We start from the raw sequence: 27691 nt of genomic DNA on the forward strand, positions 1-27691 counted from the left end.
AAGAGTCAAAGACCTGGCTACCATGGGACCCTGAGAAAAGCACTTGTAGGTTTATCTGGAACTGCTAGCCCAACCATCAAACTGAGAAGAATGCCTCTGAGACAGGGTGAGACCTGAGTGCTTATAGGGTTTCAGTCTTTTTAATGCCATTCTCCAGTGTCCACACCTCACCCCCCACTGAGGAGAAGGCACAAGCTCATGGTTTAGAAAAATTTAGGCAATGCTCGTCGGGAGCACCTCCTCACTCACTACCCCAGTTACCCTACAGAGTAGAAATTCCAAAGCTATAAATAACCACTGATCATTATGTCTAGACCAGAAGTGGGAAGGAGAGGTGGCAGGGTCAAAAAAGGACTCAGGAAAAAGCGATGGTCTGACAATCACAAGAAGATAGGGAAGAGAATCAATGCCCAGTATCAGAAGAGGAGAGGCCACATGGCCAATGGGGAAGGGGTTATAAACTCTAGGACACATGAGCTCTGGCTCTGCCCAGCCCAACCTGGCCCAGGGCTATTACCATTTGGGATCTCCGTGTCCAGAGCCACGGCTGTTTCATACGTCCAGCAGCGGGCCACGTTACGGATGGTATAACCGCCTCCTCCCAGCATCAGCATAGGCAGGTTGAAGCTCTTCACAAACTCTACACACTTGGCATGCCCTTGATGGGAGAAAGGGGTGCTGGGTTACAGGAGCGCCTGGCAGAACCCTGCCCACCCATCTCTATGCTACCTGGTCTCACCTTTGATGGTCAGGTTGAAGCAACCTAACCGATCCCCAGATAGGGAGTCAGAGCCACACTGTAAGACAACTGCACTGGGTTGGAACATCTCCATTACTTTGGACATGACCTAAAAGGACACATCCTCGTCACCACCAGCTTCAAGAAAAGCTATGTGATGTTAGGGGCTGCAAAGGGTGGGCTGCAGTACTTCTTCCGTTTCCTGTATTTATTCCTACATTTCCACTCTCCCTCGTGCGGGGTGGTAAGGAGGAAGTATCAGTCTGGAGTTCTTGTTTCCCTATTTAGGATTTCAGTTTTTCAATTTAGGAGGCTCTCCAAGAGGCTTCTTCTAGCTCTAGTAATGCTGAACCTAGAACAGCCTCACCTTTCCCTCAGTCTTCCGCTTCTTTCACTACCCAAGCTCCAGTGCCCCTTCTTCTGACCCTTGGCTTCATCTGCCCTGCTCCTTCAGTCTTTTGAGACTTTGAGCCTCCTATTGTGAGGGAGTGCTCACCTTCACCTTTCCCATTCTCACAAGACTTTGACGTTACCTAGGACAAAGATCACACCTTGGACTTCTCTGTCACCCCTACTGCAAGGCATACAGTAGGCACTTGACTACCTAACCTTATTAGGTTAATACTCCAGTAATGGTTCCTTGTGGATTGCAGGTGAAGATTTAACTCCTCAGCTTGGCATCCAAGACCCCCATATACATTTCCCACGTCCTTCAACACTCCTCCCACCCATCATACTGATCTACATACAGCTATGTACTGTCCCCCCTGCTGAATGCCATCCCTGCCCTCCGGCCTCCACCTCCTTCTTCACATAGCAACTCCTCATTTTCCAAAGTCCAGCTCAAATGTCACCACCTCTGTGAAATCCTCTTTGACTACCCTCTCCCCAGCCCAGGCAGCGGTTTGTCTCCCCTTCCTCTGTTCATCCTGCAAAACAGTAATGACCACACACTGTTGTGTGTGTGCCTGCCTCCCACGATGTAGACTGTGAGGTCTTTAAGGGCATGATTCATGTCTTAGATACTCTTGTATCCGACAGAGGGCCTGACCCACAGAAGGCATCAATAAATATTTGGATGAATTTTGTTCCTCTAGCTGACCACACAGCATAACAATCCAGGGTCAAAACACAGCTCATTTCCCAACCAGCTTCTCAGTGGGGTGAGGTCCCTGAGGTATGCTGGGGGTACTTTGCTACCCATCCCTTAGACTAATCCCACTGGTAGCCCGGGTGGTGGATAAGCCACTTACCGGCTTGAAAATGGCCTCATAGGACTCGTCATCGATCCCATCTCGGAGCGGGTAGTTAACAGCGTAATACTTGCCTTTGCCAGCCCCAATATCCTAATCAAGAGGGACATTAAAGTAAAACTGAAAGATGAAGCTAGGAAGAAGTTCAAGGACAGGGGCTGGAAGGCTAAGGAAAGAGGCAGTATTCTAAGAGAGACAATTGGGATCCATGAAGTGGGCCAGGGACAGAGCAGGGGCACCTTGGTTAATACCATTCCCCTCACTAGCAAGTCTAGCTCACGTTTCTGGACACACCACTGAGCCTGCGCCCAGGCTGAGAACTGTTTATGGAGCCAGAGATGGAATATCCTACCCCAGAGCACAAGACCTCCATCTTTGGATTGGGTTAGAGCTGCTGGTAGTTGGGTCACAGAACTAACACCCACCCTGGGACGACCTTTTCCTCTCCAGAGAAGGTAGAAGAAAGACCATTTATTATGCTGGCCACAGCAAACATGAATTAGTGCTACTTTTTCACCAGAGGGCTAGTGCATGGCAAAGGGTTGGTTTCATATTCATGCTAATAGAAGATACAACAGTTCAGTGAGTTAGTTTCCAAGGACTTTTATCCTGAGGTCTATAGATGGGCTTCAGTAAGGGGAGGTGTCTTTAATTAACTATTCAGTATCAGATACAAAAGATTCCTTATGCTTTCCTGGTGACAGAGTCCATAGCTTTCAGTCAGATGATCAAAGGGGAAGGTTAAGAACCCTTGAGATGGTCCATAAGGGTCTCAATTCCTAGCCCATGAGAGAGAGAACCTGATGTCTCTAGCCTAAAATTCAAATTGTTTGGGGCATCTGAATAGTGCAGTGTAACTTAGCTGTGGCCAGGAGGGGCTTGCAATGAGTCATGAGACCCCTATCCCTCCCAACCCTTTGTGTCTCATCATTCCCTTCCTCCAGAATAAGGGAGGGAAGACCAGGGCAGGTACCCTAGGCTGGGGTATGGCATTCTGAATGGCAGAAGGGGCAGGAAGTGGTTTCTGGTGACATGAGATAGGAGAGTTAGAGCTGGCAGCTAGGGGTGAGCTGGCTGGCCCCTGAAGGGAGTTCTCACCCGTAGGTCCCCAGTTCCCGGGAAGTACTCTCCGTATTTATGAAAGGACACAGTCATGACCCGGTCTGTGGTATAGAAGGCCTCTTCCACGCCATCGCCGTGGTGAATATCAATGTCAATATACAGCACCCTCTGGTGATACCTAGGATCAGAAGGGGGTCAGGGGTCTGGCGGCTCTCTGGGAGTGGGACGCGCCAAGGGCGCCAGGTCCCAGCTTACCGGGCTGGCTGCCTCCCTCAGGTATCTCTAAGCACCAGAGACGTGGAAACTGGCTGAAGGAAGGTGGAAGAGCGGCAGGGTGTCTCCAGAGGCCTGACCAAGCCGACCAAGTCCGATCTTCCTACTCTACAGCCAGGCTCAACTCCAGCCACACAGGGACACTCTGGAGGCAGGATCTGAGCAGCACCTGCCCCTGATCTTGCCGTGGGCTCAAATCAAACCGGGACCCCGTCAAAGAGAGGATGGCCAGCCAGAGACACTCACTGAACACATCCTAGCCAGCACACCGCTAGGAAAAGCAAACTAGGGAGGCAAGCCCAGGGGGAGAGGGAAGTGGGAACCTGGCCTAAGGTGCTCCTCCAAGAGACAAGGCCAGGCAGGCATACTTTAGCAGTTCCAGGATGGCCAAGACGATATCATTGACGTAACAGAAGCCAGATGCCTCAGACTTCTTTGCATGATGCAGGCCCCCAGCCCAATTCACAGCGATGTCCGTCTGCTGCTTATTAAGTTTCACAGCACTTGCTGGGTGTGAAAGAGAGAACACAAGACTGTTAGCAAGCCATTCTCCCCCTTTCCCCAAGAAGCCCAGGAAACCTGGTGAGAGGTAGAACCTGCCTATTCAATCGCTGGACTGTTCTCTCCCTCCCTCCCTATTCTAACAGGGAGTAAATATGACATTGGCTGGCTACTCTAAACAACTTTTTTTCCAAACCGAAGGTGGAAACCCATCAGTAGGCCTTAAAATTGGTTTAGTGGGTCATGATTAGTGTGTGTGTGTGTGTGTGTGTGTGTGTGTGTGTGTGTGTGTGTTTATACACACACAATTTTAAACAAAACAGACTAGAATAAAATAACAGTAAAGGAAGTTGCTCTTCTGTGAAACTGGCTTCAGAATGACAGTGTGTGTGCACAACCTGGATTGCAAGAGTAAATGTATTTCTTACCATGGTTCATGGTCAAAAAATGATGAAGATACTAAAGGAACTAGAAGCTCAAAGCACAAACAGGCCCAAGAAGTGAGAGAAATATACACTTGTGTATGCAGGTGCATTTGTGGCTTGTAACTTTAACAGCAATAAAGACACAGAACAAGCCAAATGATCCAAGAGGGACCAATTATATCAACTGATGTTGGTCCATAACATGGCATAATCCTGAAGCCACTAGAAATCATGCTATAGACTACCAAAGAAATCTTAAAGATTTACTAAATAAAAAATTCAGACACAAAACTATATACACGTGACACATTTTTATAAAATATGGATGTATATGTTATATCCAGATATATACTAACAAAAAAGAATGCATATACAAACACCAAAATGGTAGTAATGATTATCTTTGGACAGTATGATTGTGGGTAATTTTTTCCTGTGTACATCTTTGTTTTCTGAGGTTATATTGAGAGGCAGGGGGAAGGGGAGAAGAGACCAAACAATGATCATAGGAAAATATATATTTGTTAAAAAAGGGTTTAGAGTAATCCTGGAGGTAGTCTAGAAGTTAATAATGGAAGTGGGAGATACGTGAGGAGTATTTCTGACCTCTAAAGGTAATTACCATGCTCTTTTGTAAGACACAGATGATGACACTTCCCATTTTTATAGCACTTTGCAGTTTGCAAATTGCTTCTATGTACAGCATCTCAACAACCCCACGAGGTCTGCAGGGAATTCCAGTATGTAAGATCTCTGGGTAGGAGAGGACAGTCAAGGACACCTGTCAGTACCATGTCAGAGACTGAACCTGGGCTGGGACTGAACCAGAAGGATATTTTAAAGACCTAAGGTAAAAACTCACAAGACCCATTTTATGGGGTCACAGATCAGCCCTACTAGGATAGTGGCCTAAAAGGCAGACCTCACTAATACAACCCAGCACTGCCCTCGAGGAGGGAGGTATATTCCTTACCCACAGAGCCACCAGTAGATAACTGACAGAACTCAAACAGGCCATCAAATACCGGACAGTCCTCACCAACGTTGACTTGAAAGACAGAAGGGGAAAGTTAGTTTCCACAATTCCTTTAGTTTTTTGTTTACATATTTATGAGCTCATGGGAAAAAACAAAGAATTTGGATTCAGAAGGCTTGGGTTCTAGTCCAGGCTCTACTACTTACTGGCTTTGTGATTGGGTCAAGTCATTTAACTTCTTAGAGCTTTGGCTTATTACCTTTAATTTTTTTTTAATGTTTTATTTATTTTTGAGACAGAGAGAGACAGAGCATGAGCAGGGGAGGGGCAGAGAAAGAGGGAGACACAGAATCCGAAACAGGCTCCAGGCTCTGAGCTGTCAGCACAAAGCCTGACGCGGGGCTCGAACTCACAAACCGTGAGATCATGACCTGAGCCGAAGTCAGACACTTAACCGACTGAGCCACCCAGGCACCCCTGGCTTATTATCTTTAACAAGCAATCATGAGGGGCGCCTGGGTGGCGCAGTCGGTTAAGCGTCCGACTTCAGCCAGGTCACGATCTCGCGGTCCGTGAGTTCGAGCCGCGCGTCAGGCTCTGGGCTGATGGCTCGGAGCCTGGAGCCTGTTTCCGATTCTTTGTCTCCCTCTCTCTCTGCCCCTCCCCCGTTCATGCTCTGTCTCTCTCTGTCCCAAAAATAAATAAAAAACGTTGAAAAAAAAAAAATTAAAAAAAAAAACAAAAAACAAGCAATCATGATATCCACCTCACCTAAATGTTGAGAAGATTAACAGAAATCTTATGTGGGGAAGAATATAGCAAGTAAGTACTTGAACAAACAGATACGAAGAATTAAGTGAGCTGCCAAGGTTGTATAACAAGACAATGGCAGCACCAGAATCAGAGTCCAGGTGTCTTGACCCATACAGTATAGTGCTCTTTCTACTACACCTACAAGTGACAACTGGAGTAAGGTTATTTCAGGCCTAACGGGGCAAAAGTACAAACTAACACATAATGAGGAAATGGATGCAAATAGTAATGCAAACAAACGAAAGACAGGAAGGGAAGCACACCTGAGGGCTGTAGTCACGGAGCTAGAGAGGAACCTTAAGGCTCCAAGTCATCTCTCACAGAAAAGGAAAGTACTGAGACATCAACGAGACACAGGAAACTAGAGGCAGGGGTAGGCTAGATCCTTATTCTCTTGCCCTAGCCTTCCTACTACATCCACTGCTATCAACTGGGATTCCCAAAGTAGAGCAAGGAGAAGCCCTAGAATGAGGAGGGTAGCAGAGCCCAGCTCGGACTGTGTAACCTTCTGAGAGACAGCTGAAGCTCAAAGTCTGCAATAACCATGAGCGTTACCAACTCTGGCACTGCCCTAAGCTTGGGAGGGTGCCCTGCCAAGACAAGTGCTCTGAGGAAGTGTGGCCTGCATAACGGGGTGAGGAGTAGTAGGTGGCTCTCACCCCCACTTCCCAGGTAAACACTGGGAGGCTGTGTCAATAAGAACTTTGGTCCCTGGGGCCAAGCTATCTATCCACTGGCAACTGAATGCCTCCTCCGGTTGCTTTGTCTTTCATTGGGTTTGGCCTGCCTAGGTTTCTAGAGTTTTGTTTATACTCTCATGTGGGATATGTCTTATTTATTATTATTTTTTTTTAAGTACGCTCTAAGAGCAATATGGGGCTTGAACTCAAGACTCCAAGATCAAGAGTTGCATGCTCTACTGAATGAGCCAGCCAGGCACCCCACAAAATGGTTATTTTAGATAGGAGAAAAAAATATTTCCCTTCAGGCCCCAAACCAACATGTGGCTCAAGTGGCCAGCCCATTATTCCCAGTTCAACAAGCTGTGTGATTGGAGACGGAAAGGGGGGAAATGGAAACCCTCACCTGGACTAATTTGTAAGACTAGGGAGGACTCTTTTTTTTTTTTTTTTTTAATTTTTTTTTTTTTAAACGTTTATTTATTTTTGAGACAGAGAGAGACACAGCATGAACGGGGGAGGGGCAGAGAGAGAGGGAGACACAGAATCAGAAGCAGGCTCCAGGCTCTGAGCTGTCAGCACAGAGCCCGACGCGGGGCTCAAACTCATGGACCGCGAGATTGTGACCTGAGCTGAAGTCGGACGCTTAACCGACTGAGCCACCCAGGCGCCCCGGGAGGACTCTTGTATGGGTTCTCCTCTTCCTATCACAAATACTTTTCTTATTCTTAGGGTGGCATTATACTGAAGAGAACAATACTGGGTGAGAGATGAGAGAGTGGAGGAAGGTGGAGAAGGTGGTAAAAAGCACCCTGCAGAAAGATGCATGGGATTAACAGGGGTTTCAGGAGAGGGCTTATACCACTGTGGTGGTGTAATGGGGTGGAATGGGGAGTAGGACAGAAAGGGTGTGTGACCAAGGGGAGGTGCCCAGGGGGGGTTCAACTGTATTGGCAGCGTTTTGTTTCCTAGAAAGAAAGGTTGGTAGGGGCACGTGCGTGGCTCAGTTAGTTAAGTGTCTGACTTCGACTCAGGTCATGATCTTGCGGTCTGTGGGTTTGAGCCCCCCACATCGGGCTCTGTGCTGACAGCTCAGAGCCTGGAGCCTGCTTCAGATTCTGTCTCCCTCTCTATCTGCCCTTCCCCTGCTCATGCTCTGTCCCCCTCTCTCAAAAATAAATAAACTTAAAAAAAAAAAAAGGGGGTGCCTGAGTGGCTCAGTCAGTTGAGCATCCAGCTCCGGCTCAGGTCATGATCTCACAGTCCGTGAATTCGAGCCCCGCATCAGGCTCTGTGCTGACAACTCAGAGCCTGGAGCCTGCTTTGGATTATGTGTCTCCCACTCTCTGCACCTCCTCAGCTCACACTCTGTCTCTCTCTCAAAAAAAAAAAAAAAAATAAATAAATATTAAAACAAAATAGAAAGAAAGAAAGAAAGAAAGAAAGAAAGAAAGAAAGAAAGAAAGAAAGAAAGAAAGGTAGGCAGGTAGTAGGTACATGGATGTACATTCTATTATGTTTTTATACGTTTTGTGTGTGTCTGAAATATTTTACATGCAACATATTTAAAAACACTATAGAGGGGCGCCTGGGTGGCTCAGTCGGTTAAGCGTCCGACTTCGGCTCAGGTCATGATCTCGCGGTCCGTGAGTTCAGGCCCTGCGTCGGGCTCTGTGCTGACCGCTCAGAGCCTGGAGCCTGTTTCGGATTCTGTGTCTCCCTCTCTCTCTGATCCTCCCCCATTCGTGCTCTCTCTCTCTCTGTCTCAAAAATAAATAAACGTTAAAAAAAATTAAAAATAATTAAATAAAAATAAAAAATAAAAATAAAAATACTATAGAATCAGGAAGAGACAAGTTCCATTCTCCATTCTACCACTACCTTGTTAGGAGACCCTGGAAAATTCAGTTTATACATCTATAAAAAAGATGACAATGACAATATCTTCAAATTTTACCACCATAATTCCCTTTTATCATTTTCCACCACATTTCACATTCTGATAATCTGGCAAAAAAAAAAAAAAAAAACCATTGCACTTATTCATGTTTGAATCCATCTTATTTTTTATTCACTGTTATTTTTTAATTTTCTTAAGTATTTATTTATTTTGAAAGAGAGGGAGAGAGCATGCGTGCATGCACAAGAGCAGGAGAGGGACAGAGAGAGAGAGGAAGAGAGAGAATCCCAAGCGGGCTGTGCACTGGCAGTACAGAGCCTGACACGGGGCTCAATCCCAAAAACTGTGAGACCATGATCCGAGCCAAAATCAAAAGTTGGACACTTGGGGTGCCCAGGTAGCTCAGCTGGTTAAGCGTCCGACTTCAGCTCACGTGATGATCTCGTGGTTCATGAGTTCAAGCCCCACATGGGGCTCTCTGCTGTCAGCACAGAGCCTGCTTCAGGTCCTCTTTCTCCCTCTCCCTCTGCCCTTCTCCCCCCTGCCCAAATAAACAAACAAGCAAACAAACACAAGAGTCAGAAGCTTAACCAACTAAGCCACCCAGGCACCCTTTTATTTATTATTATTTTTAATAAGGCCTCAGCCCAATAAGCCACGAACTCCCTGGCAGGCCAAGGCTGGCTGCCAGGGGACCAACTGCAAATGGGCAGGCTGAGTCAGGCTGTCAGGAAGCCCACTGCTCATCATGTTCCCATTTTAACTAATTAAAATATTAGATCAGAACTTCTGATCAAAGTTCTCAAAGTCTCAAAATGACCACAAAATGTTTATTACATCCTAGCCAAGAGCAAGGAAACCTAACTTATTTAGTCTTATTACATGTATAACTTCCTAGGTTAGGTGTTGGTAAATACAAAAAAAAAGAGCTCAGCTCACACATCGCTGTTATTGTTTCTGAAGATACCCCTGGTTATACAGCACTTCACTAAGTGACATCTTTCTATAACCCTGTAAGTCAAGTCAGTAAGGTACCTTAAGTCCATAGAGAACTTCATCCTTCCTAACCCATCTTCAATGAGAGAAAATCCCAGACCTAATTTTTTAATGCACAATCTTAGAATGCTAGTTTCAGGAAAACTGGAGCAAACTGGAAGTCAGACCCAAACCTGGGCACTCCTGAGGGCCTAATATTTTATGTCTGCCTTGACAGATTGGAAAATGATGAAAATAATAAGTCATCACAGCAAAAGTTACTATTCATTGACAGTCAGTGCTTCATTGACAGTGCTATCTCACCTATCCCCGACAACCTCCACTATGAAATAAGCACTATTGTCGTCCTTTTAAAGAAGAGAAAACAAGGCTCAGAGAGGCTAGAGGACTTGCTTAAGAACACACAGTTAAGTGGTAGAGCTAAGGGATTCAAACCAAGACATCAAAACTCATTCTCTTGGAGTGCCTGGGTGGCTCAGTCAGTAAGCATCCGACTTTGGCTCAGGTCATGATCTCACGGTTTGTGGGTTTGAGCCCCACATCAGGCTTTGTGCTGACAGCTTGGAGCCTGGAGCCTGCTTCAGATTCTGTGTCTCCCTTTCTTTCTGCCCCTTTCCCACTGGCACTCTCCTCTCTCTCAAAAATAAATAAACATTAAAAAAAATTTTAAAGAGGGGTGCCTGGGTGGCTCAGTTGGTTAAGCATCTGACTTCAGTTCAGGTCATGATCTCATGGTCCGTGAGTTCGAGCCCCGCGTCGGGCTCTGTGCTGACAGCTCAGAGCCTGGAGCCTGTTTCAGATTCTGTGTCTCCCTCTCTCTCTGACCCTCCCCCGTTCATGCTCTGTCTCTGTCTCAAAAATAAATAAATGTGAAAAAAAAATTAAAAAAAAATTTTTTTAAACAAAAAATAACTCATTTTCTTGCCTCAATACCAAGCTGCTTCTCTAATGAGAGTCCTCTTTGCTGACAGTGGAGCCTGATCACTGGCCTCGATAGGTTATGAAAAGCTCTAAAGCCATCTAGAGCAAAGAAAGGAATTTGTCTCATCTTGGAAGGAAATAAGATCTTGCCAATTCAAAGAGCAAATACTGCACTTACAGGGGCAGCAGCTCCTGGAGTTGTGGGTGGTAATAATACTTTAAAAAAGGCCTCTGTAAAAAAAAAAAAACAAAAAACCATAGGGGCAGCTGGGTGGCTCAGTCGGTTAAAGCCGTCCGACTTTGACTCAGGTCATGATTCACAGTTCATGAGTTCGAGCCCCGCATCAGACTCTGCTGACAGCACAGAGCCTGGAGCCTGCTTCAAGGTTCTGTGTCTCCCTCTCTCTCTGCTCCTCCCCCGCTCGCTCTCTGTGTGTCTCTCTCTCTCTCAAAAATAAATAAATATTAAAAAATTTTAAATAAAAAAATAAAAAAGGTCTCTGTGGTTCTGTAATCATTACAACTGCACAACTATTATAACACATAAACTTTCTGCCTTGGGAATCAGACTACCTTGTGGCCAGTAGCAACAAGTGCCACAGATTTGCTGATATTTCCAAATAAACTGTTACAAGCTAATCAAAACTTCTGGACAATGCTGTTTCATTGTTTTATTATATGAGATATTAGGTGCTAAGAGATAATTTCTAAAATAACACAGGGAGAAGTCAGATATAAGTTTTTTCCAAATTTAAACACATTTTCTCCCATAGCTAAAATAAGCCTCATTAATTCCTACAAACTGAGTGTAGCTTCCGAGATGACACCTGTTTCAAGTCTCAGGAAGCAGGGGTAGAATCACCTCAACTCAAAGATTACATCATCTAGAATCTGTCCTAAGTGGCCCCTCGATTCTCAATTAATACAAAGTGAGAGCAGTTATAGTTGTATGGGATGACATCCAGTCCATTTTAGGAAAGAAAAATCTGAGGGCAAGTGACCAGCCTGGTCAGTTAAGAGTCAGAGCTGGGACTTCTATCTCTGTCTCCCTCTCCTACGTCAGTGCGTTTTCCATTACAACAATCACGGTTTTCTTGGCATATTGTTGTGAACCTAACTAGACAAAGATCGAACACTATTCTTTATAGTCAAGAAACAAGGAAAGCTAGACTGGAGAAAAGAGCTGCACTTTGGCATCCTTGGAAGGCAGGGGAAATCAAGTGTGGGATGAATGGGAGATACAAGGGAAGGCAGGGTAAGCCTCTGCAACTGAAGGGCAGATCCAACTGGGGCCTTGAGAGTAAGGAGGGAACAGAATGGACTTACATCTCTGCATCTGTTTGCTGTACTCAGACATGTTATCTGGGCGGATGGAGCGCAAGAATTTAATGTAGTCGTCACTGTGGTACTTGGTCATCTCCTCAGCATTGGCCTTGTGAGGGCGCTAGAGGGAAGAGGGGAGAAAGGACATGTTATTCCAGACCCAAGCCACTCTTCACTTAGTCTACTTTGAACACTAAGAGAAGAGCCACCCAGCATTGAGCTAGGCAAGGAATTACTGATTAGATTAATGCCTCAGGAAACTTGCGATCTAATTAGGCATATAGGATTATCAAAGGAGATTCAGTATCAAAAAACAGAACTGCAACTCAAGCTCTGTTACTTGGGCAAGTCTACCTTGTGAGCCTCAGTTTTCTCACTTACTAAATAGAGGCAACAACTTCTACCTAACAGTGTGAGAATTGGAGGAGATAGTTAAATCTCTTTGTAAATTGTGAAATGCTTACAAACTCTTATTTCTTTTTAAATAGTTATGGTCCAAATGGCTCCAAGAGTTTAAGAAAAAGAGGTGACTAACAATAACTGAAATAGATAGGAAATCTTTTATAAATCATCATCACAACAATTCTCATCACACCCTCCCCACTGAACCTTCCTTGACATGGTCATTTCCTGATTATCCCAACATTCTGAGTCCTCTTTCCCTCTTTTTAAAAATTCTCTTTTCTTCCTCTCATCCCTTAAAGGTAGGTCTTCTTCGAAGATGACCCTCTGCTCTTCCAATTATGAATATCTTTATAGTTTATAAAGCATTTTCAATACACATATAACATTGTTTACCCTGTGCCAGGCACTGTATGTGATTTTGTGATCCTTACAACAACCTCTTAAACTCCATACTATTATTATCCTCACTCTGCCCACAGGGAGGTTAAGTAATTTGCCCAAAGCTACACAGTTGGTAAACTGGGATAGAAACCCAGAGGTCTGGCTCCAGGCACTATTTGGTGCTTGTTTAATCCTCGGTATAAGGCAGAATGTAAGACTAAAAGGTGGATACTGTTCTATATACCACACTCATAGTAAAAGAAGCAAGACTTGGCTCCAAATACTAAGTTGTTTGTTTGCTTAAGTTTATTTATTTTTTGAGAGAGAAAGAGACAGAGTATGAGCAGGGGAGGGGCAGAGAGAGAGGGAGACAGAATCCAAAGCAAGCTCCAGGCTCTGAGCTGTCAGCACAGAGCCCGATGTCAGGCACAAACTGTGATATCATGACCCGGACTGAAGTCGGATGCTCAACTGACTGAGCCACCCAGGAACCCCCGAAGTTGTTTTTATTGTATTAAGCCTTTTACCTTCATGGCAACGTTGTAGATGGAGCTTTAACTCTACCTTCTATATAGATGCCCGCCCAGACTCACTCCATCTTGATTTCTGTTCTGAGCTCCAGATTTACATTCCAACAACCTCCCAGCCAGCTCCACCTGTGAATCCTAGAGGCACTTCAAATTCAACTGGATTTAACAACTTATAGAGAGGCATTCATATTTAACTTCCAGACTTCTCTTTTAATATTCTTGTTAATGACACCAATATCCACTCAGGTTGAGAAACTAATTATAATCTTTAACAACACCCTTTCTTGACTTCCATTTCAATCCACAGCCCATCCCTTTCATTACACCTCCTCCATAATCTTGACTGCATCCACTGCTTTATTTCTCCTATGCTCTTCTTTCCCAGGGTTCCTATTCTCACCACCAACTACCCAATTGTTTAAGACAGAAGCCACCTCTTGATTCCATGTTCCTCATGTACTACATTCAACAAGGACAAAGCCCATCTCAAAAGCTACCTCTTTTACAAAGTAAAGGCAAATCTTGCTTTAAGAACCTATCTTCATCCCAGGCCACAAAGTTCCAAAAAATATGACCGCAGAGTCAAAAATTACAAAACATGCAAGGAAACAAAGCACTACGAGTGAGAGCTCACAGAAACAACAGGTAGTAGAAAGAGATCTACAGAGACCCTGGATATATGTCTGAATAAAAAAGAATTGCACTACATTTCTCTATACCAGTAAACAACCTAAATATAAAAATTTTAAAAGATAGTTTATGATAGCATTAAAAAGAAGTACTTGGAGGGGAGCCTGGGTGGCTCAGTCAGCTGAGCAAGAGACTCTTGATTTTAGCTCAGGTCATGATCTCATGGATTGTGAGTTCAAGCCCCACATGGGGCATTGCACTGGCAATGCAAAGCCTGCTTAGGATTCTCTGTCTCCCTCTTTACCCCTCCCCTGTGCGCATTCGCGCGCGCGCTCTCTCTCTCAAAAATAAACATTAAAAACAAAATTTTTGTAATTACTTTGAAAAAATTTCCAGGGGTGCCTGGGTGACTCAGTCAGTTAAGCATCCAACTTTGGTTTGGGAATGATCTTACAGTTTGTGAGTTCAAGCCTGCATTGGGCTCTCTGATGACAGCACAGAGTCTGCTTCTGATACCCTGTCCCTGACTCTCTCTGCCCCTCCCCTGTGCGTGCATGTGCTCTTGAGCTCTCTCTCCCCAAAATAAATAAACATTAAAAAAAAAATCTAGGGTGCCTGGGTGGCTCAGTCGGTTGAGTGTCCAACTTCCACTTAGGTCATGATCTCACAGTTCCTGAGATCAAGTCCCGCCTCAGGCTCTGTGCTGACAGGGCACAGCCTGCTTGGGATTCTCTGTCTCCTTCTCTCTCTGCCCCTCCTTGCGTGCTCTCCCTCCCTCTAAAAAAACAGACAAGACGTAAATAAAATAAAAAATAAAATAAAAGGACCCAAATAAATGGAAATATGCCATGTTCACTGATGCAAAGGCTAAATATTCTCAAAATATCAATTCTCCCTAAGATGGTATAAAGATTCACGGGTGCCTGGCTGGCTCAGTCAGAGGACCATGCAACTCTTGATCTCAGAGTTTTAAGTGTGAACCCCTCATAGGATGTAGACAGTACTTAAATAAATAAAAAACTTAAAAACAAAACAAAAAAGATGATGTAAAGATTCAATAAAATTACAACCAAAATCCCAGCACTTGATGAGTTCTAAAATTTATATAGAAGTTCAAAGGGCTCCTGGGTGACTCAGCTGGTTAAACGTCTGACTTCAGCTCAGGTCATGATCTCATGTCTCAGTTCATGAGTTCGAACTCTGCATCAGGCTCTCTGCTGTTAGCACAGAGCCCACTTTGGATCCTCTGTCCGCCCCCCTCTTTCTGCCTCTCCCCTGCTCACGTTCTCTCTCCCTCTCTCTCAAATAAGTAAAACATTAAAAATAAATAAACATTAAAAAAAGAATACTGCCATTTAAATAAATAAATATTAAAAAAAGAAAAGAAGCCCAAAGGGCAAATAGCAAGTCAGTTGTTTTTTTTAAAGAACAAAGTGGGAGGACTTGTGCTACTAGATGTCAAAACTTACTGAAGAGCTATCACAATTAAGCACTGGGTACTGGCATATGCGTCAATAAACAGACCAAGTCAACAGAACACAGGCCCAAAAACAGACCCATACACAATGCCTGGCACAAAGCAGGTGCTTAATAAGTATTTGCGGAATGAAAAAATTTCAGTGGATTCTTACTTCAAACTATATTTAGGGGCGCCTGGGTGGCTCAGTCGGTTAAGCGGCCGACTTCGGCTCAGGTCATGATCTCACGGTCCATGGGTTCGAGCCCCGCGTTGGGCTCTGTGCTGACAGCTCAGAGCCTGGAGCCTGCTTCCGATTCTGTGTCTCCCTCTCTCTGACCCTCCCCTGTTCATGCTCTGTCTCTCTCTGTCTCAAAAATAAATAAATGTTAAAAAAAAAAAAAAATTAAAAAAAAAACTATATTTAAAAATCGATTCTATTTTATTTTTTTAACTTACATCCAAGTTAGTTAGCATATAGTGCAACAATGATTTCAGAAGTAGATTCTTTAGTGCCCCTTACCCATTTAGCCCATCCCCCCTCCCACAACCCCTCCAGTAACCCTCTGTTTGTTCTCCATATTTAAGAGTCTCTTATGTTTTTGTCCCCCTCCCTGTTTTTATATTATTTTTGCTACCCTTCCCTTGTGTTCATCTGTTTTGTGTCTTAAAAGTCCTCGTATGAGTGAAGTCATATGATATTTGTCTTTCTCTGACTAATTTCGCTTAGCATAATACCCTCTAGTTCCATCCACGTAGTTGCAAATGGCAAGATTTCATTCTTTTTGATTGCTAATACTCCACTGTATATACATACCACATCTTCTTTATGCATTCATCCATCAATGGACATAAAAATCTATTCTAGATATAGTAAATACATGTGAAGGCAAACCTATAAAGCTTTTATTTTTATTTTTATTTTTATTTTTTAAGTAAGCTCTATGCCCAACACGGGGCTTGAACTCATGACCCTGAGATCAAGAGTCGCCTGCTCTTCTGACTGAGCCAGCCAGACACCCCAAGGGAAGGATTTCTTAAAACACAAAAAGCACTTATAAAGGAAATAATATAACTATATTAAAATCAAGAATCTCTGTTCATTAAAGATACTTTAGAGTGAAAAGACAAAACCAAAACAGAAGATATTTGGAGCAATGTATGGCCACTGGACTATCTATACCAGAAAAAAGAACTACTACAAACTGGTAAGAAAAAGAAAGCCAAACAACCAAAAAGAGAAAAATGGGCAAAGGAAAAAACATTTCACAGTAGAGGACACACAAATAGTTAATAAACATATGAAGAGATACTCAGTTTCACTGGTTACTAGTGAAATGCAAATCAAGATCACAATCACATACTGTTCACACTCATTTAGTTGGCGAAATTTAAAGTCTAATTCCAAGTATAGGAAAGGATATGAATCAAGGTATCTCTCATACATTGTCAGTGGGACTATAAATTCATTTGACCACAATGAAAAGCAACGAGGCATTTAATATTCACATACCCTACAGCCCAGCAATTCTAGTACTAGAGAAACAGCCAAAATTTTTGCACGTATGAACTGAGACATGTACAAGAATATTCAAAGCGCTGCTCACAACATTAAAAAACTAGACACAAATTAAGAATGGAAAAACAGATAAACTGAAGTATAATGACAATAAGATATTATTCATCAGAGAAAAGTGGAAGAACTAAAGCTATATGCAAGGTGGATGGATTTTCATAACATAATATTGTGTGATAAAAGCAAGGCACAGGGGGCACCTGGCTGGCTCAGTTGGGAGAACGTGTGACTTGATCACAGGGTCGGGAGTTCAAGCCCCACACTGGGTATAGAGATTACTAAAAATAAATAAATAAATAAACTTAAAAAAAGAAAAAAAAAAAAAAAAACCAAGCAAGTCCCAGAAGATTACATAGTATGACACCTTTTTTTTTTAATGTTTTTTTTTTTAAATTTATTTTTGAAAGAGAGACAGAGTGCGACTGGGGGAGGCACAGAATCTGAAGCAGGTTCTAGGCTCTGAGCTGTCAGCAGAGCCCAACGCAGGGCTCAAACTCACAGACCGCAAGATCAGGACCTAAGCCGAAGTTGGATGCTTAACCAACCAAGCCACACAGGTGCCCCAGTATGACACCTTTTTTAAAAAGTTCAAAAACAAGTAAATAATTACTATATATTGTTTAGGCATATATACACAGGATAAACATTTAAAAAAAATTTTTTTGACATTTATTTATTATTGAGAGACAGAGAGACACAGAGCGTGAGCAGGGGAGGGCCAGAGAGAGGGAGACACAGAAAAGGAAGCAGACTCCAGGCTCTGAACTGTCAGCACAGAGCCCGACGCGGGGCTCGAACCCACAAACTACAAGATCATGACCTGAGCCAAAGTCGGTCGCCCAACCAACTGAGCCATCCAGGCACCCCAGGATAAACATTTTTTTTTAAAACAAGAGTATAATAAACACAAAATTTAGAAGAGTGATTGGGGTGTACGAATAGGGATATTCATAGCACTATGAAAATATTTAAGTTAATGAATAAACAGTAAAAATACGTATTTCAAAAAGACCAAAAATGGACCTTCTTTTGATGCTTATGAGCCAAGGATAATGTTTTATCTCAATTCTGTGTATCTAAGGCCCAATCAAAACAAAAACAAAAACAGAACAATCAAATAAGAAAATGGATAAAAGGCTTGAATAGGGACTTCAATAAGGAAAACTGAATGACCAATAAACATACAGAAAGATCCTCAATCTCCCTAGTAAACAGGAAAATACTAATCAAAACCATAGTAAGTATCATTTCACACCAACCTAAACAGACAAAAAAATTAAACATGACAATATTAAGTGCTGACAAGGACTGAGAGCAACTTTAATTCTACATTGGTGGCAACTGAAAACCATTTTAACATTATCTAATAAGGGTAAATATGTGCATATGTCCTGTAGTATATTCTTTCAGTGAAAATAAGTCTAGCTACATCCATCAACATGTATGACTCTCAGGAACATGTTGAACAAAAAAGGCAAGTAAGTCACATAATAATACTGTATTCCATTTACATAATATTCAAACACATAAAACTAAAACATGTATCGTTTAAGAATACATACTGGCAAAATTATTTTTTTTAATTTTTTTTTAAGGTTTATTTATTTTTGAGACAGAGAGAGAGACAGAGTATGAATGGGGGAGGGTCAGAGAGAGAGGGAGACACAGAATCTGAAACAGGCTCCAGGCTCTGAGCTGTCAGCACAGAGCCCAACGCGGGGCTCGAACTCACTGGCCACGAGATCATGAGCTGAGCCGAGGTCGGACGCTCAACCAACTGAGCCACTCAGGCGCCCCCTGGCAAAATTATTTTTAAAAAACAAGGAAATAGGGGTGCCTGGGTGGCCCAGTTCGTTGAGCATCTGACTCTGCATTTTGGCTCAGGTCATTTCGGCTCAGGTTGTGCGATCCAGCTCCAGTTGGGACTCTGCGGGGAGCATGGAGCCTGCTCAAGATTCTCTCTCTCTGTCCCCTCACCCCTCTCCCCTGCTTGCACACACGTTCTCTCTAAAATAACAAAAATTTTAAATAAATAAATAAATAAATAAATAAATAAATAAATAAATAAATAAATAAAAGCAAGGAAATAATAAGTCCCAAATTCAGGACAGAGGTTAACTCTGGGGAAGAAGAAAGTAGACAGGATCGGGGAAGAGCATATAGGGGCTTTAGCAGTCATGGCAATGTTTGTTTTCTTAAACTAGGTGGTATTAAGTGAATTGTGATTCTTTATACCTTCCACATATTTTATAAAAATTTTTTCATATCTACTCAATATTTTATAAAAACATTTTTAAAAAAAAGCACAAAAGAACAGAAGGCGATGAATAAGAAGCCTGGGAATATACAAAATTAGCATCCAAGGCAAGGAAGAGAGCAGAATTGTTGATTATGTAAATAAGAAGTTTCCTGGATGAAAAATGAGGATGTAGATTCTGGGAGAGATTAATTAGATGTGTGGAGGCAGAATTGGGGGAGGGACCAACTGTGTGAAAGACTTCAACATGTCTCCTTCAGGTACAGAGATGGAATACAGAAACTGCTTTTTTCCCCCCTTTAAAGATTTTAAGTTATCTCTGCACCCACTGTAGGGCTCAAACTTACAACCCCAAGATCAAGAGATGCATTCTCTACTGACTGAGCCAGCCAGATGCCCCAGAATACAACAACTTCTGTAAGAAGTCTAAGGAGCTTCTTCTAGGATTGACCCAAAAAGCCATCAATTTCAGGACATATACTAAAATGGCTATCTGTGCTTTGGGAAAAGAAAACTAGGATCACAGCCCAGAGAAGTCTAGAAGGGATGAACTGTTGGGGGAAGAAGACTGAAGAAGATTCATACTCAGTGGCCAAAGAAGGAAACGGATCACACTAAAGACAGCAGCAAGTCTAGATTTTTAAGAAAGAGATTATACTGGAATTTTGCTTTACAAGTTTACAATAAGAATACCACACAGATGAAGTAATTTCCAGTAAGATATTATTTATTATCTCTATGACAGCCACTGTTAGATGCTTCCCAAAGAGCCATTCTCTACCTTCTTGTTAACAGATCTCAATTTGGTTGGGTGTTAATGTACTCAGCCGAAGGGATCAAATGTGATTAGTCTAAGCCAATTGCCGGTGAATAGTCTAAGGATGGCAAATGACCCAATGAGATTTAAAGGGGGATCTGTTGGGAAACTTCTAGGAAGGGTTTTGCTATTTAATAAAAAGGGGAGGGGTGTGTGTGGAAATAGTAGAAAATGATCCATTTTGCCTGTTTCCTTCCTCTTTGGATTCTGTCATATGAAGACATGGTACTTGGAGCTAAGACAGCCATCATGTGATTTCAAGGCAAAAAACAAAAGGATAAAATCAAATAAACTAAGGATGATTGAGCAGAAGGATAAACAGAATAAGCCTGGGTCCCTGATGACATCACCAAAAAATCTTGAGACATTCTACCTCTAGGCTTCTTGTTAAAATGCTGCTTGGGAAGAGGGAATAGGACAAATGAACAGATAAAGACTCTGGAACCAGATATATCTGAGTTGGAGTCTTAGTTCATGTGATTTTGTGATTTTGAACCTGTTAATTATCCTCTCTGACCTTGTTTTCTCATCTATAAATTAAGGTTGCTGTATGGATTACACGAAATAACAAGTGGCTCTGGCTTAGAACTAGCAATCTTCAATAAATGTTAGTTTATTTTTCCTCTCACTTGAAGATAGGATCCATTTTTTAGTATCTCAATATCATTCATGGAGGTTAATATAGTCCCTGGGGTATGACAAGTACTCAACAAAAATCTGTTGAATGAAAGAAAGAGGGCTTGAGGTGACTTTTGAAGATGAGTAAGATATGACTGGCAGATTAAATACTCCTCCCAATCAGGATGGGGTGGAAAGAGGCAGAATCTGATCTGGCTGACTTGGAGGGTTCTGAGAGGGGAGTGGCAGGAAAGGAGACAAGTCATGGCCAGATTAGCATGGTATACACGTGCAAGAGGCATCTCCGGAAGGTCTTGGTGCTTGCTATTCCACGTTTAGGTATCCTCTCTTTATCTAAATGTTAGTCTCCTCCCTAGAGTCCCTCAAAACCTCTGCTACCTTTTTTATGTTTTTCATTCCCAGCTGCCTTTCACACCTGAAAAAGCTCTCTGGTCCCAAGGTCCGTCTGCTCCTCTGTCTCCCTTCCCTCCTTGCTTCCTCAGCTGCCTCCAGTGGCTCTGGGGACATAACATGGCCATCTGAGACAGAAGACTCATCTTCTTTCAGTCTCTGGAATGGTGAGGAAGGATACTGCTGTTGCTAGGATACTTAAGCTGCCGGCACAGACTTCAACCACAGACTCTTAGGCTCTAACCATAAGGCAACACGAGTCCTCAGCCCTTTTTGATTTTCTCATTTGGATCTTTGCAACAGCCTCCTAACTGGCTTCCCTCCTTCTAAAATGCATGCCTGGGGGCCCCTGGCTGGTTCAGTTGGTGGAGTAGGAGACTCTTGATCTTGTGATTGTGAGATCGAGCCCCATGGCAGGTATAAACATTAAAAAAAAACTTAAGGGCGCCTGGGTGGCTCAGTCGGTTGAGTGTCCGACTTCGGCTCGGGTCATGATCTCGCAGTTTGTGAGTTCGAGCCCCATGTCGAGCTCTGTGCTGACGGCTCAGAGCCTGGAGCCTGCTTCGGATTCTGTGTCCCCCTCTCTCTCCACCCCACCCCTGCTTGTGCTCTGTCTCTCTCTGTCTTTCAAAAATGAATAAACATTTAAATAAATAAATAAATAAATAAATAAATAAATAAATAAATAAATAAAAACTTAAAAAAATAAAATAAAACAAAATCCATTACTTTTTCCTCACTGCCTCCAGAAGAGGTTCAAACTGGGAATCTTTGGACCAAATTTAGCCCACAGATGTACTGATGTGTTTTTGTTTGAACATGTTTTAAAAAACAAAAAACAAAACCACAAAACCAACTTGGGTCAATATTTGAAACCCAGGCAATTTTACATAATAATGTAGATTTCCAGCTTCTCTTTAAAAACTTGTAGATGGGCAAAAATCAGCTGGAACTGAGTCAAGAAGTTAGACAGTCTAGGGGAGCCTGAGTGGCTCAGTCGGTTAAGCATCCAACTTCGGCTCAGGTCATGATCTCACGGTTCGTGGGTTCCAGCCCTGCGTCGGGCTCTGTGCTGACAACTCAGAGCTTGGAGCCTGCTTCCGATTCTGTGTCTCCCTCTCTCTCTGCCCCTCCCCTGCTTGCACTCTGTCTCTTTCTCTCTCCCTCTCAAAAATAAACAAACATTAAAAAAAAATTTTTTTTAAAGAACTTAGATAGTCTATGCTCTCTAGTAACTAGAGACGTGGGCGTCTAGTTCAACACAGTCCCCATTTCAACGTTGGATTTTTTGACTCTTGCCCGTCAGAGCTGCTTGTCACATAGCACAGCACATCCAATCCTTTCTGGCCTCTCCAGTTCTAGGTCCCCTCACTCATAACTGTGAACTTTACACTACAGTACTACTTGCACATTGAACTACTTGTAGCAGTTCCCCAACACATCATAGTGTTCTCACCTCTTTTTGCCTTCTGTCTATGCTTTTCCCTTGGTCTAGAATGTCGGTCTCCTCCTGAACTCCAGGCTAAATTCTATTCAGTCTCTAAAATTGTGCTCAGATATCACCTCTAGGAAACATTCCAAGGCTCCCTTCCTCCTTCACTCTTTATTATCTCTGCATCTTGTACACTTTTTAATTATTGCACTTATAATAGACTGTAGTACAACTTATTTGTATACATGTCAGTCTCCAGCACTGGAGTGAACCCTTTAAAAACAGAAATCTCTATCATTTACAGTGTCTGCCACATAATAGCCACTCAACACATTTGATGAATGAGTAGTTGAGAAAAATGAGATGAATAACTATGACCAGAGCTGATGAGGTTAGGGAGGGGTAGGGCTCCCAGTAACTCACATATATTTCCATTTTTCGATAGAGACCATAGTTAAGTAGCAAATTGTGAGTCATGCGGATTCGGTGAGGCTTCATTGGGTGGCCTTGTCCATAATAGTAATTTCCAACATCCCCTGAAGAAAAAAGAGTGACAGTTTCAGTGACACAGTTCGACATATACTCCCAGGAGAATCCAGGAATCTTTATAACTATCTCCTAGTCAAATTCTTTTTCTCTTTCGTTCTAGTCTCCAAGATTCTACCCAGCTTGAGGAAGGGTAACTCCAAAATTAAAAAAAAAAAGCAAGCAGGGATGCCTGGGTGGCTTAGTCAGTTAAGCATCCGACTCTTGATTTTGGCTCAGGTCATGATCTCATGGTTCGTGAGTTTGAGCCCTGAGCTGGGCTCTGGGCTGACAGCACATAGCCTGCTTGGGATTCTCTTGCTCTCCCTCTCTCTCTGCCCCTCCCCTCCATGCGTGTGTGCTCTAAATAAACATTAAAAAAAAAAAAAAAAAAAAAAAAGCAGAGGACCCTGGTGAGGTCAGCATTTAAGGATGTTAAGTCTAGTCCACAGGAACTAGACAGTGTAAGGGGTTCATTCCAAAGCTACTCGGGAATAACAGGCAGTGAGTGACTCACCCCACTATATATCTCCAAAGAATTCACTCCCACAACAGAAAAATAACCGTTAGTACTCAGAATTATTATAAGTCACAGTTCACCTTTATCATGCTGTGACACTTTATGGAGTCAAAGCACATTTACATTAGTTTTCTTACTGGATCTTCACAATAACCCCATAAAATAGTTAGAACAGGAAGTATTATTCTAATTTTATAAATAAGAAAACTAAGTTCTTATCTCTTGCTTCATCTATAGCAAAAGACTTCTAATTGGTTCCTCTGCCTTCAATTCAAACTATCTGCTACAACGACCAGTTATTTTTCTAATACACAGCTTTCATAACATCATTCCTCTGCTCAAAAAATCCTGAATGGCTCCCCATCTCCTACAGGATAAAGAACAACTTCACTAGCCTGGCATTCAACCCACAACACTCTCCCTCTCCCTCCCTTTCTCCCTCTCACAGTTCTCCGCTCCAAAGTGGAATAGGCAAACTATGACCCTTGAGCCAAATACAATTGGCTGCCTGTTTTTTGTAAATAAAATTTTACTGGAACACAGCCATGCCCATTAGTTTAAATATTGTCTATGGCTGCTTTCACATTATAATAACAGAGCTGAGTAAATAGTTGCCACAGAGACCCACCCATATGGCACACGAAGTGAAAAATATTTACTATTTGGCCCTTTACAGAAAATTTGCCAATCTCTGTTCTAAACACACTAGATTATTATCAGCATCCTGAACATGGCATTCACCTTCACACCCAAGTAGCCTTTGTTCAGACTGTTCCTTTGACCTGGATTGTCCTTCCTTTTCTGATGATCCTCATACAACAAAGACCAGCTTAAGTGCCAAACATATTCCTCATCAAAATAAATGGTCCTTTCCTCTGTATACAATTTGTATATATCACTTAACAAATTTTGTTTTGTATCTGAATTACTTACATATCTATTTTTATCTATTCATTTATTTTGAGAGAGGGAGAGAGTGCACGCGCACAAGAGCAGAAGAGGGGCACAGAGGGAAAAAGAATCCGAAGCAAGCTCCAAGATCAGTGGGGAGCCTGATGTGGGGCTCAATCCCATGACCATGAGATCACAACCTGAGTTGAATTCAAGAGTCAGACACTTAGAACTGACTGAAGCCACCCAGGTGTCCCCTTACAAATCTATTTATATTCCTAAGACTGGCTGCTCCTTGAAGACAAGGACAAATATGCCCTGTACATCACAGAAGCTGAATAAAGATTCAAGGAACTGAACTTAGTGAGATTCAGAGAGGTTAAGTGCCTGCTCAAGATCACACAACCAATAACTGATCCAGGGGTCAACTCTTCTGACTCCAAATTCAGTATCCTAAAAGCTACATTGGGTTTACCAGATACTTACTTCAATTTGCACTTAATCCAGAGGGCTCTGTGAATCTACTTGCCACAAAGTTCCTGGAACAAATATTCCAGAAATCAAGTGGGGGCGCCTGGCTGGCTCAGTTGCTAGAGCATGCGATTCTTGATCTCAGGGTTGTGAGGTCAAGCCCCATCTTGGGCACAGAGCTTACTATAAAAAAATGAAAAAACTGGGGTGCCTGGGTGGCTCAGTCAGTTAAGCATCTGACTTTGGCTCAGGTCATGATCTCATAGTTCTTGAGTTCGAGCCCCACATCAGGCTCTCTGCTATCAGCACAGAGCCCATTTTGGATCCTCTGTCTCCCTCTCTCTTTGCCCTTCCTCTCTGCTTGTGCACGCTCTCTCTCTCAAAATAAATAAACCTAAGAAAAAAAAAATTTTAATGAAAAAGTTAAAAGCCAAAAAACAGCACAAAAATCAAGTGAACTGCACACCCAAGGATAGATCTCTCTCGCCTTAGAAGTCCATCAAGACGAGGCAGATCTTTGAGCACCAGTGAAAAGAAGGTCCCAACCTCTTATGCACTGTGGTTTGGTGGCACGAGTAACAGAATTCATTCCTGGGAGCAATGCATTGTGGGAAATGCCACCAATAGTATCCAAGCCACACTCCAATATTCTTGGTCACAGACATGGCCTGGGACAATGGGAAACTTCTAAACAGTTGGATATTTAGGATCTCACCCTCTTCTCTGTCTTTTTATTAGACTACTTTTTAGAACAATTTTAGATTTACACAAAAATTGCAAAGATAGAGTTCTCAGATACCTCATTGGCAGTTTCCCCTATTATTAGCATTCTACATGATAAAATAAGAACTATTTGTTACAGTTAATTAACCAATATTGATAGTCATTAACTAAAAAGAAGCCCATGCTTTATTCAAATTTTCTTAGTTTTCCTTAGTTTTTGCTTAATGTCCTTTTATCCTCTTCTCTTAATCTTAGGCGGGCCTTTGAGGGCAGGAACTGTGATCTTAGCCAGAGCCGCAAGCCAGAGTACAGTATTTGATGGCATTCAATTGGGACCCTTGTCCCATAGAGACAGACTTTGAGATGCAGTAGCAGAGGAGGCAGGCAGACAATTTTGCTCCCAGAGACCCTCAGACAAGCTTATCAGCTATGAGGATTGACAGAATAGGTTTTCAAGGCATTGGCTGAGACATCCAGATGCAGACCCAATTTGAAGGCAGTCAGTAACATGACCATTACTGTTACATAATTAGATCACGGCTTATCCAGGTCTCTGGCCTGGGCCTTGATCCCCAGCAACTCCTCTGCCTATCAAACCTGAATTCAGCCAAGGCTTAGACTTGGGGGACTAAGATAACTTATCTAGAAGGCTAGGGGAGTACCTGAGGGTGGGGCCCAGACACCATCCTTTTCTTAACAGCTTTTAATCCAGTTGCTAAGAGACTTTTAAAAGAAATAATCATTTTCCTTTAGATACTACCTTTAAACTTGTGGAAAGCTTCTCCCATTGTTCTCAAAGTTTTTCAGTTTTATAGGAGAGTGACCTGAGGCCTGCAAAGGTAAAGTGACTTGCCCAATACTGCAAAGCTTCTGAGGGGCAGAACCAAGTCTGAGTCCCAAGCTAGTGACCTCACTGCAAAACTCACAAGCGGTTTCTCAAGGAGTAAGAAATCTCCCTTGCCTAAAAACTGCAGTCTTTCCACTTTTTCTCTTTTTAAACTAATGGTGGAGAGTCATAAAACAGTGCAAACCGATACAGCTACAAAGTCACAGGCTCCAGCCCCAAATAGGCCCTCACCACTGCCCAGCAACTCTTCCAAATTTTATTTTCCTACCTTCCTCTTTCACAACAGCTACTTCACAGCTATCTCTCTCAAGATTCCTACTCTACCAACTACCCTCCCCCCACTCACAGGAAAAGAAATAATCTATTACCTCATCTTGAAAACTCCAACTTTCTCTTCATCAAACTTGCCTACATTTGAACTTTTCCTTGCCTCTCATCATGAAGAAACGTCCCCCTGAAGGCTAGTGTCCATACCTGTGCTCTGGTTTCCATCTCACCTGGTCTCTTCAGGAACCTCCATCATTATTACCCATCCCTCTCTTTCCTGTATCTTCAACCCCTCCCCCTGGCTATTTACCATTCAAATTTTGAATATGCTCAACTCTCAGCCACTACATCCCCCTGTATCAACAACCCTCTCTCTCTGCCCCAACCAAGCTTCCTTTGAAAAGGGTTCAATCTGATGTCTTCTCTTCACCCACCCATTCATTCTTCAATCTACCGCAATCTCACTTCAGTTCCAAACTGTACACACAAAACAGTTCTTGCCAACACTTGGCCACTCCTTCCTTCCTTTGGCTACTGTAACCCAAGACTTTCTGGTTCACTTACATTCCCTCTGTACAATTTAATCGGCAAGTATTTATTGACAGCCTACTCTGAGCTAGGCATTGTTCTGGGGGCTGAGCATACAGAGCTAGACAAGACATGGTCTCTTTCCCTAAGGAGATTACTGTCTAAGAAGAACGAACAAGTAAATGGGCAATTCCAATACACAGTGACAAGTGCTACGACAGGGGAATACAGAGCATGAAGGGCACTAGACTTTTCCTCAGTGCATGTCCTTAGAATTCCACTCCGATCTTCTTCTCTTCCCACGCTATACAACTTCTTGGGTGATCGTATCCTCTTCCATAACTAAAATTACCATCTGCATGCTGACAACTACCAAAAATCTCTATCTTCTCATTTTTGTCTTCTAAATGGCCAACCTGGGGGCGCCTGGGTGGCTCAGCTGGTTAAGCGTCAGACGTCGGCTAAGGCTATGATCTCACGGCTAGTGAGTTCAAGCCCTGCATTGGGCTCTGTGCTGACAGCTCAGAGCCTGAAGCCTGCCTCA

General features: G+C 42.9%; 1 protein-coding gene and 1 long non-coding RNA gene across 4 annotated transcripts in view; both read right to left on the reverse strand.

The window, feature by feature from the left end:
- Positions 1-27691, reverse strand: part of HDAC1 (histone deacetylase 1) — a 31729-nt gene that overhangs the window by 2233 nt on the left and 1805 nt on the right. For all 3 annotated transcript variants that reach the window (XR_002075170.2, XM_019429877.2, XM_019429878.2), the window contains exons 2-9: positions 22799-22911; positions 11866-11983; positions 5227-5301; positions 3696-3834; positions 3091-3232; positions 1993-2085; positions 740-848; positions 518-658 (exon numbers count right to left, since the gene is read on the reverse strand). Coding sequence is in view for 2 of the 3 variants with exons in the window: in XM_019429877.2 (XP_019285422.1) it covers positions 518-658; positions 740-848; positions 1993-2085; positions 3091-3232; positions 3696-3834; positions 5227-5301; positions 11866-11983; positions 22799-22911 (930 nt within the window). In the remaining variant the exon portion in view is untranslated. The remainder of the gene's footprint in view (positions 1-517; positions 659-739; positions 849-1992; positions 2086-3090; positions 3233-3695; positions 3835-5226; positions 5302-11865; positions 11984-22798; positions 22912-27691) is intronic.
- Positions 5517-7157, reverse strand: LOC128775656 (uncharacterized). Its single transcript, XR_008420562.1, has 2 exons — positions 5996-7157; positions 5517-5744 (listed from the first exon to the last, which is right to left on the reverse strand). It is a non-coding gene; the product is annotated as an uncharacterized LOC128775656 (long non-coding RNA).

This window comes from Panthera pardus, unplaced genomic scaffold (genome assembly GCF_024362965.1).
Source record: "Panthera pardus isolate Hobbes unplaced genomic scaffold, ASM2436296v1 HiC_scaffold_11, whole genome shotgun sequence".
In the NCBI taxonomy this organism is placed as follows: Eukaryota; Metazoa; Chordata; class Mammalia; order Carnivora; family Felidae; genus Panthera; species Panthera pardus.